General features: G+C 32.9%; 2 protein-coding genes across 2 annotated transcripts; one reads left to right on the forward strand and one right to left on the reverse strand.

The window, feature by feature from the left end:
- Positions 1 to 1936: 1936 nt before the first annotated feature.
- LOC118047774 (CBS domain-containing protein CBSX1, chloroplastic) lies at positions 1937 to 6816 on the forward strand. The gene is made up of 8 exons (XM_035057145.2): positions 1937 to 2365; positions 3012 to 3099; positions 3182 to 3246; positions 4096 to 4144; positions 4358 to 4410; positions 5910 to 6025; positions 6157 to 6214; positions 6301 to 6816. Exons 1-8 carry the CDS (start codon positions 2150 to 2152, stop codon positions 6373 to 6375), a joined length of 720 nt encoding a protein of 239 aa, XP_034913036.1. The 5' UTR covers positions 1937 to 2149; the 3' UTR covers positions 6376 to 6816.
- Positions 6817 to 8374: 1558 nt separating this feature from the next.
- On the reverse strand, positions 8375 to 9426 carry LOC118047775 (ethylene-responsive transcription factor RAP2-9). The gene has a single exon (XM_035057146.2). It carries the CDS (start codon positions 9092 to 9094, stop codon positions 8558 to 8560), a length of 537 nt encoding a protein of 178 aa, XP_034913037.1. The 5' UTR covers positions 9095 to 9426; the 3' UTR covers positions 8375 to 8557.
- Positions 9427 to 14929: the final 5503 nt, after the last annotated feature.

Here is a 14929-nt window from a genome sequence, read left to right on the forward strand (position 1 = left end):
GATCCTTGATTTTGAATTTCTTTAATCAATCCTATAATTAGCCTTCAAACTTTCTTTCTTGATAATTAAGCCTCAAAATTGACCAATTAACTTATTAAATTTCAAAATTGGTTCCTAGAACTTTCAATTCTCACAATTTGATCCAAATTAGGCTTTCAAGCTTAGTTTCTTTTAATTAAGTCCACCTTATATAAGGGTTTGTGATATCTAAAATGAGGTTGAGCACTTCCAAAAATTCCTATTAAAATGTTTATTACTATAAAAAAAAAAAAAAAAACTAGAATTGCACCCTGAGCGTATGGGTTTAGAGTTCCATATCTACTCTGTCATAACTCATTTTGGATTTGATTAAGTTGATTGGCCATAACTTGCATGTTCTTATTAAGTTCAGAAAGGAGCAACCATTATCTTATTGAAATGTGGCCAAACATGTCATGACCATCTAATCATGTCATCATACCCCATAAAATGATTATCCTAATAATGTGTTAAAAACACAGAATCACTAATGTACTCACAAATAATTGGTAAAGGCAATTATATTGGGAAAAGTGGCATAATTATTGGCTAATGGAATAGATATAAAATCTTGTCTCATTAGACGTGTCAATCTATCTGTTGTCAACTAAACTTAATAAGAACTTAATCTATGATGAGGTGAGATTTAAAATCTAAAATACTAAGAGAAATATTTTATTTTAAGGAATAACATTGAGTAAAAAAAACACAAGAGTTTAAAGAGAGAGATTGAGAGAATTTATAAAAGTAAGAAAGAAATAAAAACCTTACAGGGGAAGAGATAAATAAATTTCAAAAATCAAATATGTGGGGTTCATCATTGTTGACAATAATGTATAGCCTTATTTATATTGTTATAGAGTTTAAATTCTACTTACATGGATAATTCTAATCTTATACAAATATTAGTAGCAGATAAAGTGATTTATTAAATCTTAATATAAACTAATCTTTTCTTTTATTGATACACACATGAATCATAAGCTAATCTGTTACTTCTAATTCATTATTATTTAAGGACATTCATTTCGAATTGAACTATATCTTCTAGTTTTCTATGTGTATTCAGACTTTGAACAATATTTTCTCTTGGTTTGCCATAACTCCTAGTTGCTTGAACAAATAGTCGAATACTCCTTTGGCTTTTTGGGTCAATCAAGAACTCTTCTATCTTGGTTGATTCTTTTGATTTACAGTTGATTTCTGTTTTCTTCTCTTGTTTTGTCATGAATAATTATTGTATATTTGATTGACACATGCATATTTATTTTAGGTTTTTTCTTTTAAAAACTCATATACCATTTTTTTTTTTAAATATAGTATGATAATTGATAAATACAATAAAAACCAGAAAAATGAAAATAAAAGAAAATGAATATAAGAAAGAAAACAATTGCAATAGAAGAAAAATCATGAATCCTAATGAAATGATGCAATGAAGATCGAAACTACAAAAAATATTAATAAAATTAAATATAAAATAAATCAAAATCCATGAATTTCTATAATAGAGATTACTCTTTAAAATATTTTTTATTTTGAAAATGTATTAACATAATACATATTTCTTTTATTTTTAACATTATTATTTTAAAAAATAAAAAAAATAAAAATATTAGTTTAAATCTAAAAACAAAAAAATAAAAATTTTCAAAAATATTATTAAACTCAATGTTAAATGGTCACTAACAAATACCAACAAACAAAGCCGGACTTACTGATGATAGTTGGTTCAAGTGGTCTGGTGCTCGTTCCCTTTAAATAAGGTTTTAAATTCGAGTCTTGTAAATAGGGTATATTATTAATAGAAAAGCATTATATTTTAGTAACCCGTCTTGGCTTAACCGGATTAGTTAGGATCAATGAATTTCTAGATACCAGAATTTAGATTAAAAGAAAAAGAAAAAACCGGGCTTGGTCTTGAAATATCACAGAGGATAGGTCGGTTTCACTGGCACTTCTCTCTCTCTCTCTCCCGCCTCCCATCCATAAAGGAAGAAAAACAGGCGCACATACTTGCATATATTTCTCTCTAATCCACCTCCCGTGTCTCTCTTCTCCTCTCCGACCTTGCTTTACAGTCCATCGTTGATTCCTTCTCCTAAATTAACAATCCAAGAAGAGCCGACACATGGACGCTTCGATTCTACTACACCCGAGTTCTCTCTTCCTCACGCGCCTACGCGCTTCCACCACAGCATCCGCTGTTTCCCTTGCTCACCAGATGCCGTGCCTTCTATTTTCTCCTCCTGGAACGAAACTTGTCTCCTTATCATCCGTTTCTTGCCCTCGCAGGTCGTCTTCCTTTATAGCTGCTGCAAGTAGTGGCACCTTGATGGCTAATTCTGTAACGCGCTCTCACCCTTTTCCCCTTTGTTTCTTATCATTTGGAAATTCAATATTTGTTTGAGATTTTGTTACTTTTCTTTTCTTTGGTTTGTGTTTATGGGTAATTAGCTGAGCCCATTGAGATTTTAACGAAGAATTTGGTTCTTTTAATGCTTATTGTGGGCGATAGGAATCAAGTATCAGTGATGCAATGCATCAATTGGGTTTTGAGAAGCACCTTGTTTACTTCTATTGATGTATTAAAGACACTAATTTTACTCGTGGGTGTGTGTTGTCTATTGAGAGGATTTGAATTTTGGTGTGAAAGCCATGTTGAAAGTTGTGTGTTGTTGAGTGTAAGCAATGTCGGTATTAGGGAATTCTTTACCGGAAAATGTCACGTACTTTGGTGCTATGATGGAGAAAGAATTCAATTTGGTAATTCAAATTGTACTTTATGTTATTGGGGTTTTAGTCTGAAGTGGTATAGGTCAGGATTAGTGTATGGGTCTGGGGTTGGTCTTAACTTCAAAAAATATCAATCAAAAGAATGAGAATTTGTGGCAGATTCAATCTGGTTTTAATGCAATTGAGGTTGTTTCGCACTTTTAAGTGTGATATGAAAGTTATATATGATTTTTTTTCTTTGACTTGTTGATGTGCAGCCAAAAAATGGGGTATATACAGTTGGTGATTTTATGACTAGGAAAGAGGATTTGCAAGTTGTAAAACCTACAACAACTGTAGATGAAGGTATTTGTTAGATTTTTAAATTTTTCCATAGAGTACACCACAGTTTTTCTAACACATATGTGTGTTGTGTTTTTGCCAACAGCACTTGAGTCTCTTGTGGAACATAGAATTACTGGTTTCCCTGTGATCGATGATGACTGGAAACTGGTAACCCCTCTTTGAATTTTTGTTTGGTTTGTTGGTCTGGCTATTAATAATGTAGATTCTTCATTTTACTTTTTGGTTTTCAAGTGAAAGATAACAATTAACATCTGGTTTCTGGATTCTAAAATTTTTTTGAAGCTATTTGCCATACTTTCTGAAGGCAAGTCAAGATATCAGATTTTGAGTCATCCAAATTGGCTCAGGGTTCCTCATTCTGAAAGTCACATGCAGTCTTTGCTTCTTAGACAAACAATTCACACGAATGTCTTTTGCTTAAGCCTGTTATCCCCCTCCCTAGCACCAACCAGTTTAGGATGTTGCTATTCAACTTTAAAAATCATCGACGCAAATAATTTTGAAGATGAAGGGCCTGTTTGGGATTGTGATAGCAATGACGGTTTAAAGTGTTTTTCACTTAAAAATGCATCCAAATGAAGTTTTTTTATTTTTTAAAAATTATTTTTGACTTCAGCATATCAAAACGATATAAAAACATAAAAAAAATTATTTTAAACAAAAAAAAATTAAAATTTTTGGGAGCGCGGTTTGCACCCCATTCCCAAACACACAATAATGGCAAAACCTGCTTTGAAAAATTTAAACAATCCTTAATCAGCTTGGTATGATAAAGAAATTTTCTGGAATCAAATCGATACTCGCATCTTCCTAAGCTTTTGCTTTTAATATGGTGGTGCCATTTTATAGATGTGGATGCCTTTTTTTTTGAACTGGTTCCAACCATCATTTTCTGGGGTTATGATTATAATCTATGGGTGCAGTGTATTTGCAATTTTCTTGTGAGCAAACTCATATAGGATATGGGAATGATTTGAATATTCTTTGCTATTGTAGGTTGGTCTTGTGTCAGATTATGACTTGCTAGCATTGGACTCCATATCAGGTAATTTAAAATAATCGAGCTAATCTTAGCCTTCATTTTCTTGCTGTTTCAGAAAAGAACAAATCAGTCTGTCCTTCTATGTTCTTGCAATTTCTTTAATCCACAATATAGTTGAAGTTATGAGCAACTGGCATCAGACCAGATGCTTGATATGAATGAAATTTGTAATTTAACATTTCTCACATCTGGGATTTGTTTCAATGTCTCAACTAGGTGGTGGAAGAACTGAAACTAACATGTTTCCTGAAGTTGACAGCACGTGGAAAGTATGTGATAGCTTTCTCCTTTTTTTAAACACAGACTTGCACACTTTCGATGCAAAGACATGCATTTATTGTTATTTGCCCACCCTTTGACATTTGTTTCCCAGTATTGTTTGTATGGAGCTCCATAAACCAGCCTCTTTGCAGTAAGGCATTCAGAAGGGTAATGGATTTGGAATAGTTTGAATTCTTCTTTTCTAGCATATTCCAAGGGATACAAGGATGAGGGTCTTAACAGGTGCTCCTCTGATGGGTGAAAGTTTTAAGAATTTGTTCTTTTAGGTATGAATGGACGGGTCTGGAAAAAAATTGATGTTTTATTCAAGGCTTTAAACTGAATATTGACTTCAACTGAGCTTGAGATACACATGGCAATCTTGTAGTGCCTTCAACAGTTGAGGGCATTAGTGCAAAAAAGGCAACTCATACTGGTAGATAAGGTCCCAAGGGTGCAGGGCATATTGTTGGTTTTTGTAATTGGTTTAGAAGTTGCTCACTTGCCTCTATTGTGTATATTGCTGGGTATCTGACTTCTGAATGCTTCTTTTTTTTTTTTTCTGCAATCGTAATCAACCTCAGAGATAGCCCGAGTCACTTTTTTTGGTGAATGCCTGAAGTGGGAATTCTTTTATCCTTTCCCTTGAAAGACCCCCCCCCCCAAAAAAAAAAAAAAAAAAAAAAAACAAAGAAAAAGGGGGGGGGGACATGCTCGCAAGCCTGACACTGCTCACAGCTATTTAAATTTGATTGAGTGGTGTTTGAGATTCTGCTTTGCTTTTCTTGGATGCAAATCTGACCTTGGCCAAAAAGAGTATCAAGAGTGCCTTGAAATGTTTTTGATGACTTGCAGTTAGCTTCATGTTCCTTTCAGCGTGGGTGTGATTGAGTGATTTTTGAGATTCTGATTTGCTTTTCTTCTGTTCTTGGATGCAAATCTGACCTTGGCCATAAAAAGTGCCAGTAGTGCTTTAAAATGCTATTGATGACTTGCAGTTAGCTTCATGTTCCTTTCATACATTTGTGTGTGTGTTGGCCAAAAAAAAAGTGCCGAGTGCCTTAAAATGTTTTTGATGACTTGCAGTTAGCTTCATGCTCCTTTTATACATGTGTGTGTGTGTTCAGCCATATCATGTTTCAATGGAAAAGGCATCTGGTCCCCAAAATGAACTTCTAGTTCTATGGAGTTTAGACGCCAGAAGCTCCTCTCTTGCTAGCACCTGTCTGTCCTTCACATCTAGTAGAAATTGCATTGTTTTTTATGAAATTGCATTATAGAGAAATTGGTTGCAAGAGTCATTTGCTCTGAATCTGCAATTACGACCATGTTTCCTGACCTTATCTTAATGATGAAATATGAAGACACAATCTGGACACCTTGAAGTCAGAAAGAGCAGCATGGTTCTGTTTGTTGCAGGCACTCAAGCTGCTTAATAGTTGATAAGATGCTGCATATGATCCAACCATGTACTTCTCTGATACAATATAGTAAATGATGATTGCAGACATTTAATGAGGTGCAAAGGTTGCTCAGTAAAACCAATGGGAAGGTCGTTGGTGACTTGATGACACCAGCACCAGTCGTCGTTCGCGAAACCACCAATCTTGAGGATGCTGCAAGGTACTGTCAGCCTTTCTTTTTCTGCTTTTTTTCTTAGTTGTTCTTTTTGAATAATCCTTTTGATTTGTTTATGCTTATTCTGAAAAGCTGTGACCTAAAGTTAACTTCTGACTCGGTCTATGTAATGCCAGATTATTACTTGAGACAAAGTATCGTAGACTTCCAGTTGTTGATGCTGATGGCAAGCTGGTAAGAGATGTCGACTTTTGTATTGGTTAATCTCTTCTAATCATGTTTAGTGGTGGTTTAATTGGCCATTTCCCCCACCGTTGAAGGTTGGAATTATCACAAGAGGAAATGTTGTGAGAGCTGCTCTACATATAAAACGTGACATTGAAAGGAAAGCATAGTATCCACGTATTTCTTCAAGAAAAAAATGCAGCTGTCGACATGGCAAGCTGGGCCTGGGATGAATCTTTTTAAGCGAGGTGTTTCGAGCTAAGGAAAAAAAAGGGCTGGAAGGGCTTAGCTGCTTCATACATACAATTTCAGCTCATGTTTCTATCGCATCGTTTGTCGACTGTTCCCAGTATAGTACTGGTAGTTATAACTACAAGGATCAGTGACTGTGGGAACCAATAATTATTGTGGGTCCCTCTGTTCGACCCCATCCATGATGTGAATTATTCCCTTAAAATGAGAGGGACAGAAACTGAAACCAGATAATCAAAATGTTACATGGATATACCCTTTACTTGTATGTTAATGAGTTCATCGTAGGACTGAAGTATGATCATGGAGGCCTATTCAAATTTCTGATATGTTTGAAGCTGATAGCAGGCATTTGTTTATCTGTCCTTGCAGAACACATTAAATACGGATGTTTGTTGTTGAATTGCAAGTTGTGATCTTTGTCCCTCGTTGTCATACTGATTGCTGAACCCAACAGTGGAAGAGCCTTAAACATCGCAAAAAAACTCGAAAGGGCGTGTTACTATTACGTGCGAAGTGCTGTTATGTGCTTGCCTTTTTTGTCATCCCAATCCAATTTTGTAGGCCAAATGTAGGTTTTGTTGAAAACCATCTAACATCTATGAACAGACATCTTCTATTCTAGGAATACCAGGCAGAATGTTTGGATGAGGTAAGGAAATGTCTGAAGACAGCAAACCAATCACTTGCGGATTTGGAATCTCTTACCATCTTTTGTGGTTATTGCTGGACACCTTTTTATGCTTGAGGGTAGTTGAAGCTCTTTACAGTGCTTATAACAGCGCATGTCTGCTGCTTCTTTCTTTTCTCTTTTTTTGGTTGGATGATCCATTCATGGCAGGCATGATTCCTTTAAATGCACTTGTGGACCAACCTGAGCTCGTTTTACAACTTAGAAGCACTATTATTTGCCCAAGGATAATAGCTGGTATCATTGAATGTTCAGCAACAACATGAAGAGGTGTTTTGGATCACGGTACAAGGTGATTTTATTAAAAATAATTTTATTTTTAACATTAACATATTAAAATCATTAAAAATATATATAAAAACACCAATTTAATATTTAAAAAAAAACTAAAAATTCTTAAAAAAAGTCACCTATGAGCCATGTGAATCACTCCCGAAATCATTTGTCTCGATTCGCATTAAATTGGACGTGTTATTATCACTGTAGGAATCAGAAGCGGCAACATTAATCCGCTAATGGCGGGCTAATTGTTTGTCCTCTCCTGTCTAACAGTGGCAGGCAACTTGTCTCTACGATTTTCAAATGGATCTGGGTGTTCGTAGGTCTTAAAGCAAACGCTAATTTTCTTGTTAAGAAATCAGGAGCGGCGATTTGACAGGTGATGGATCGTCTCAGGTAGCAAAACCCATCAAATTGGCCCCATTATCATAGTCATCATGCACTGGCAAGATAGCAGCAATCACTCTCCTCTGACTCCCTTTTTCCCCTTGTGCCCGCAACTCAAATTTAGCAACAGTGAAGAACCAGAAAAGATCCAAACTCAAAATTTTATCGCTTTAGTAGTTATAACTTTAGTGGTTGGCATGGCTATTTGCACCAACTGCTGGCTATGTAGGCCACCTCCTGTTCCCCAGCTCCTCACCTCAACATCCCTCCTCTCCCAAAAGAAAAATTTGCCAAGCGGGCAAATCCTCCTGCCTCCCTCTCTCTCTGTTGCATCCATGTCCCATGAATACAGAACAAGGAAGGGTGACTGATTGTTCTTCAATCCAATAATATCTAGGAGAAAGAGTCCAGCAGAGTTCCAAGCCTATCTTATACTGTAGAAACCAAGGAGGGGGAAAACAATATATATGATTGGAACATAAAACATCCTTAATTATGATCCATAAACCAAGTAATTTACATTTACCAAAATTTGCTTAGTTACCATAATAGAAGAAGAAGAAGAAGAAGAAGGTTTAATCAATTAAAAAACCCTAGCTAAATTTAACAAGTGGAAAACATGAACTACTTGACTAGTAGGTAAAATACTACTACTAACTTTAAAATTGATTAATAAACATACAAGGCTTCATGATTTTGATCAGCCATATTACAGTACCTTCCCACCGTACCACTACCGGTGGTTAACTCCTCTTCCACTCATCTCCATCGGAATCCTCTGGGTCAGGCACCTTATTCAAGTCAACCGGCCGTGGCTTCAACTCTCTACTATCAACGACCGTTTCATTATTATCATTACTACTGCTACTATTATTACTGTTTCTTTGACGGTCATCATGATGAAGGTGGTGGTGGTGGTGGTTTAACGCTGTCTCAATAGCGTCAACATGAGCTCCAACCTCAGTTGCTCTTTTCCTTATAGAAGCAGCTGACATGTCCCCACATGATCCACCGCCGCCAAAACCCTCTCCAGCCAAAAATTCAGGAAAATTGAGCCTCGCCGATGGCCCTCTCAAATAAAAAACGGCGGTGTCATAAGCACGAGCCGCCGCTACTGGTGTTGAGTAGGAACCAAGCCAAATCCTCGACCTTTTGTTGGGCTCTCTTATCTCAGCCACCCATTTTCCCCACTTCCTCATCCTTATCCCCTTGTATTGCCTCTCACTTTCTATCCCGGCTCTCTTTCTTGTTGCCATATCCTTGTCTACTCCACTTTCCATCTCAAAAATATAAAACGATAAAAAAAAACTTATTCAAGGTTCGAATTCTTGGACAATTTTCATGGAAGAAATAAAGCGTTGGGATTGGGATGAGAGCAGAGAGGCAATGTTTTGAGGGGTTTCTTGGAGAAGAACAAGGGGTATCATTTGGGGGAGGATACACGTTGATAATAATTCTTTGAGAGGATTTTTCTTTTCTTTTTCTTTTTTTCTTTTCTTTTGGCTAACAGGGTGATAGGGAGAAAGAGAGAAAATCCAAATTCACCGACACAATCTTTGTGAATTTGTTTAAAAGGAAAGGGGTGGGAACTGATTACCTTATATGTTGTGGAGTGAACAAAAGATAATATATATATATAAGAGTAAATTATTAATTAGACGTGGATGTTTCCTCTTTCCTTCTGAGGTTATGTGTGGGCTGAGCTCGGCAATAATTGACTTGCACAAAAAGACAAAGAAAGAAGAGGGAGAGGAAGAGAGAAATAGAGAATAGGCATGTAATACAATTATTATGGCTAAATTATAAGAATTTCTCAATTTTAGCTAAAAAACAAACACTTATCTAAATTTAAAAAAAAATCTTCAAATTTTCATCCTAAGTAATATAATTGTTTAAATTCACTTTTAAATAATAGAAAGTAATAGAAAGATTTATGAAAATCTTTGTGATGAACCATGATTTATACCTCTTACCATATAGTTCATGTCATAGAATTAGAGGTAAGGTTCATAAAAGAAAGGCTTAAAATTCTTTTAGGCCATGAAGCTTATTCATGCATCCAGGGTCTAAGAACAAATTACATTCTTTTAGGTTTAGGATTTTTAGACGATTCATTTTTTTATTGATCTGAAAAAAATGGTTTAAATCCTTAAAAGTAACGATTACCTAACAAGCCTAAACATTCATTTTCAAATTTAGGTCTAAAGTGTAGCAAGTTAATATCCTCGGGTAAAAGGTTAGCTATGATCCCCTGTAGGATTAAAACTAAACTAGTCAGACATATCCTAAAGCCAATTGTTCAATCTAGGTGTATTCCATCTAGATCAAATCTAGTTTACTCATAACCAACCACAAAGATAAAATGTACATAAACTATATGAAAGTACGTTTACTATCCATGTGTTCTCTAGAGATTGATCCTATTATCATGAATATTAGAGTCGAATATGGATGAGAAAGCCCAAGAGACTACATATCCATACAAACGACTATATAGACATGCTTTTCAATTTTTTTTTTTTTTAAATGCTCTAATTTGTATCAAACACATATAATCTATACTAGGGTTAACATATATGTATACCTTAATGTATCATAAATATATAAAACTCATGACAACAAGAAAATATATTCTGTAAAATTATTTTTTATCTTCTTTCTTTTCTTCTTTTCCTTTCGTTGATTTTATTTGGTATCAAAGCCTTATTTAATAACATCTGTGACTTCCTCAAATAATCATTATTGCACTTTTATCAATCAAGAACAACATCTTACATCTCTTTTATTAACCGACTAACAAATTGCAATAATATCATATTGTTGCCACTTTAGAATGCTCATCATTATATGTCTCTAAAATGAAAACTATTCATTCTGAAAGGTTCAAATCTAGTCATTTATCATTAAACAAGGTTTGTATGGCTTCATTGATGGATCAAAACCATGACACCAATTCTCCTTACTAATGAGAACACGTCCACTACCATATCAAACCTAGATTACTTACATCTGATTTAATATGATCAATTAATAATAAGAACTATAATTACATCTTTGTCTACCATTGTATTATATCATGCAATGGATTATAAAACCTATCACTCTATTTGAACAATCCTAGAATAAGATATGGCTTCACTCTCAACAACCTAAATTCTCTCTCTCTCTCTCTCTCTCTCTCTCTCTCTATATATATATATATATATATATATATATATATATATATATATATATATATATATATATTAAAACATACATCAATAAATTGGTAGCAGTTAGTAAATTACTCACTCTTGCATATTTTAACTTGTATATTTTCAAAGGTTTATTATTAGAGTTCAAGTACTTAGTAACCATTCTAATAACTCAGTCTGAACTTATAACCTTCTTGAAATTTCATAGTTTTTCTAATCCATGATTCTTATATAATGATGCTTTTTTGTGCTCTTCATGGGATCCATGCATATTGATGACTTAATGACCTTTTTAGGCAACATTGCTAGATAGTCCATTATTGTTCATAAAGGTAAGAACTTTAACTCTCTTCTTTTTATCTTTGGTCAAAATGATCTTTTTAATAAGGGGCATAATAGAATCAACAAGCTTGTCAAAATAGATGAAATTATAGTGAATGAAATGAATAAGTTTAGAATCAATCAAGCATGACACTTAAACCTAGTGTCAAATCAATGGTAACTATAATCATATTGCCTTATCATATTCTTATCATTTTTTGGTGTTAGTTATCTTCTTATAGAAAACTTTTTTGCCTTTTTAATTTTAAACCGCTCACCTTCACTCGATATCATTTTAGCTAATCACTTGTCTTTAAATTATAGTTAATCATAACAACCTAATATTAGGGCAATACATCATGTCACGCTAAACATCTTTAGATGTACTTGTGTGGAATCCTACACTGGTTTCAAACAACTTGAAGTAGTTGATGGTAAGAAACTTAATATCTTACACATTAGTTATACTTCAATTCATGCACCTTAATGATCGATAAAACTATCTTTCATTCTACATGTTCCTAATACCAAGAAATCTCTAGTTTTTATATGACAAGTGACTTTAGATAATGATGTTTTCTTTGAATTTCATGGTCACTTATGCATTGTCAAATATCAAGTTTCCTAAGTCATCCATTTGTCCAATATAGTTAAATATGATTTATCTAGGTTCAATATCCACATTGAAGTCTAACACTAATGGCTTGGTCATCCACATTCTCAAATCTCGCATTGAATTCTCTCTTATAAAGCTCTTCAGATTTCATCCTCAACCAATTATCATTTTAATTATATGGCTTGCCCCTTAAGAAAGACAAGTCATTCTCTTTTAGATTTGTTAGAGAATGTTAGCTTAGTTTCCTTAAACATATTTTTTAGTGATGTTTTGGTGAATAAATATAAATGCTTGTTATTTTTTTTCATTATTATTTTTCAAAATATAGTTTTTTTCCTTTCCCCGATTAATTTAAGATTTATTCAATTTCTAGAATTAGTTGAAATCAATTTAAAACTCTTATAAAATAATTTTAAATAAGTCATAATAAAATAAATAGCAAAACTTACACAACAATTTCTAACTTAACTTCAAACATGTCATTCTCTATTATCTAGATGAATTATGATGTCTAGTATACATGGATGGGAATATTGAGATGTCTAGTTTCTAGCTTAACTAGAATCGCAACAAGATTCCTCTTGTAGCTTATGATATGACCTAAATAGTACATAAAAATCTAGTTTGGTATATTTACATCTTGTTAACCCAAATATCCAGAATTAATCCAATTAGTTCCTCTTTGATCCTTTTAGTTTTAGACCTTAAAATAAACATAATTGGTACATTTAATGGATCTGTTGGTGATGCTCACTAATTCACATCATTCTCACTCTCTTCAAAAGTATTCAACTTCAAATCATTATCTTGCTTAAATGTAGACTTGTTTTTTAAAGATATTAATATGATTTTATGAATTTGATCTCTTTTTTTCTTTTTTAAATTGTAAGCACCCTGATCAAAAATAACCTAGCTTTTAGACACACACACACACACACATATATTATATTGCAACTCTAGAAGAAATTACAACAACAAAAAAATAACGCATAAACCAAAAGATAAAGGGATATGACTTGATTTTAAAGTCTTATTCTAATACCAACTAATGTGAATCTCATAGATATAAAGATCCATAAACTCATGGTCAAATTGATCCTTTCTATTTCATCTTGATCCAATGCTTAGATTGAATAATATACTTATTAGTGTAAAATTATGCATTATAAAAAATAATCCCAAAAACTACCTTCAATGTCTTTGAATGATAAGAAAACATTGCTAATAAAGAAATACACTAAAAAAATGAAGGAAACACAATTTACACAAATAAGCCCAACTAGAATTGTAGTGAGATTCATTCTGTAACTTTCAATATAGCATAAATAATACACAAAGTCTAGTGTGGTAGATTTGCAACTTACTAAGCCAAATATCAAGAATCGTCGCAATTAGTTCCAGACCTTGTAATACATTCAATTGGTACCTCTAATAGATTCTTTAGTGATGTTTGTTGATTCGTGTCAGTAGTGTAGTATCATAAATGCTTATAATTGAATTGATTAAAATTATTAATTCATATTTCTTTAAAATTATTATTTTTTGTAGACATATTGAAACCTAAATTTAGAATACATTCACAAATAGAGCCAAAGAAAATATACATGCTACATCATCATTAAATTAGTAAAAAAAACACAATTTCAAAAGATTCAATTGAATGTGTCACACCTGACATCACGGTGGGTCGACGCTATCTTCTTTAAAATCCAGAGAAAAATAGTCTTTTTAATATTTTTTAGAAGAGAGAAGGTCTAATCTTTATGAAGGAGTTGCCACCTAGTATTTTATGATCACTAGAACCCTAACTAGTCAATAAAGATCTATGGTAAGGAACTAGTTATGCTAGAGAGAAGATGTTATCACCCTAAAGCATCCTACCTACGATAAGATACAATGTTAATATTGTTTTAAATTGTTAATAGTCTGTTATACCTAATCTATCGGTGGTGTATTTATAAGGTGAAAATGGATTTACAACAGTGAGTTAAGCTCTTGTTGCTAGTTCAAACATAGGCGTACTAAGACAAGTTCATGAAATGAGCTTCAATAAGGTTCACTTGTCATATGACACCTTGATACTCTTTACTCAAGCATTAATGAATATTGAAATAAAAATAAAATCTTCAATTCTAGTATCGAGAAACATTATATTGAAAAGGCTTAATATCTCTAACTCTAGCATTAGTGATATTGAAGTGAAAATAACATCCCTAATTATAACATCGATTAATATTACAAGCAAAATTTTAATATTTCTCACTCAAGCATCAGTCAATATTAAATGAGAATAATACTCTCAATTTTTTTATTAGTGAATATTAAATAGAAAATTTTTAATTATTTTGAAAAACTAAGAGGATGCGCTACTCCTTTTAATATCCATGGCAACAACTCATTATAAGTCTACTTAAATTAAATATAAATAATAAATAATAAAATGTTTTTTAAATAGGATTTAAAAAAAGGAGTTGGACATGTTTGGATGATGGAAATAGGTTTTGCCCCACTTTATATAACATCTCTTAAAGGGTGCCGCTCATACTCATTAGGCCTATATGAAGTCAGGTTGATCCAGCCTGAATCCTCTCATAATAATAAAAATAATATGGTAAAAAAAAATATCAAATATATTTATAAATAAAGACAATAAAAAGAACATTGCATTTTTTATATACACAGATTTTTCATGGTTTGTTTTTTTATATGTGAAAATATTTCTACCATAATTTGTTTTCACAACACACATTTATACACAAAAGCGTATCATAAAAAAAAATTAAACATGCAAGAAAAATCAAACATACACATACAAATTTCACAAAATCATAAAGATATATCAACACACATTAAAATTCACAATTTAAAAATAACATCACCATAGAAAAAAACACATTTTAAAATTGTCTAATACATTAAAATTGACAATTTAAAAAAAATTAATGGGCATTAAATTTCACATTAAGATCAAATCATTACAACTT

Source organism: Populus alba, chromosome 7, assembly GCF_005239225.2.
Source record: "Populus alba chromosome 7, ASM523922v2, whole genome shotgun sequence".
Taxonomy (NCBI): domain Eukaryota; kingdom Viridiplantae; phylum Streptophyta; class Magnoliopsida; order Malpighiales; family Salicaceae; genus Populus; species Populus alba.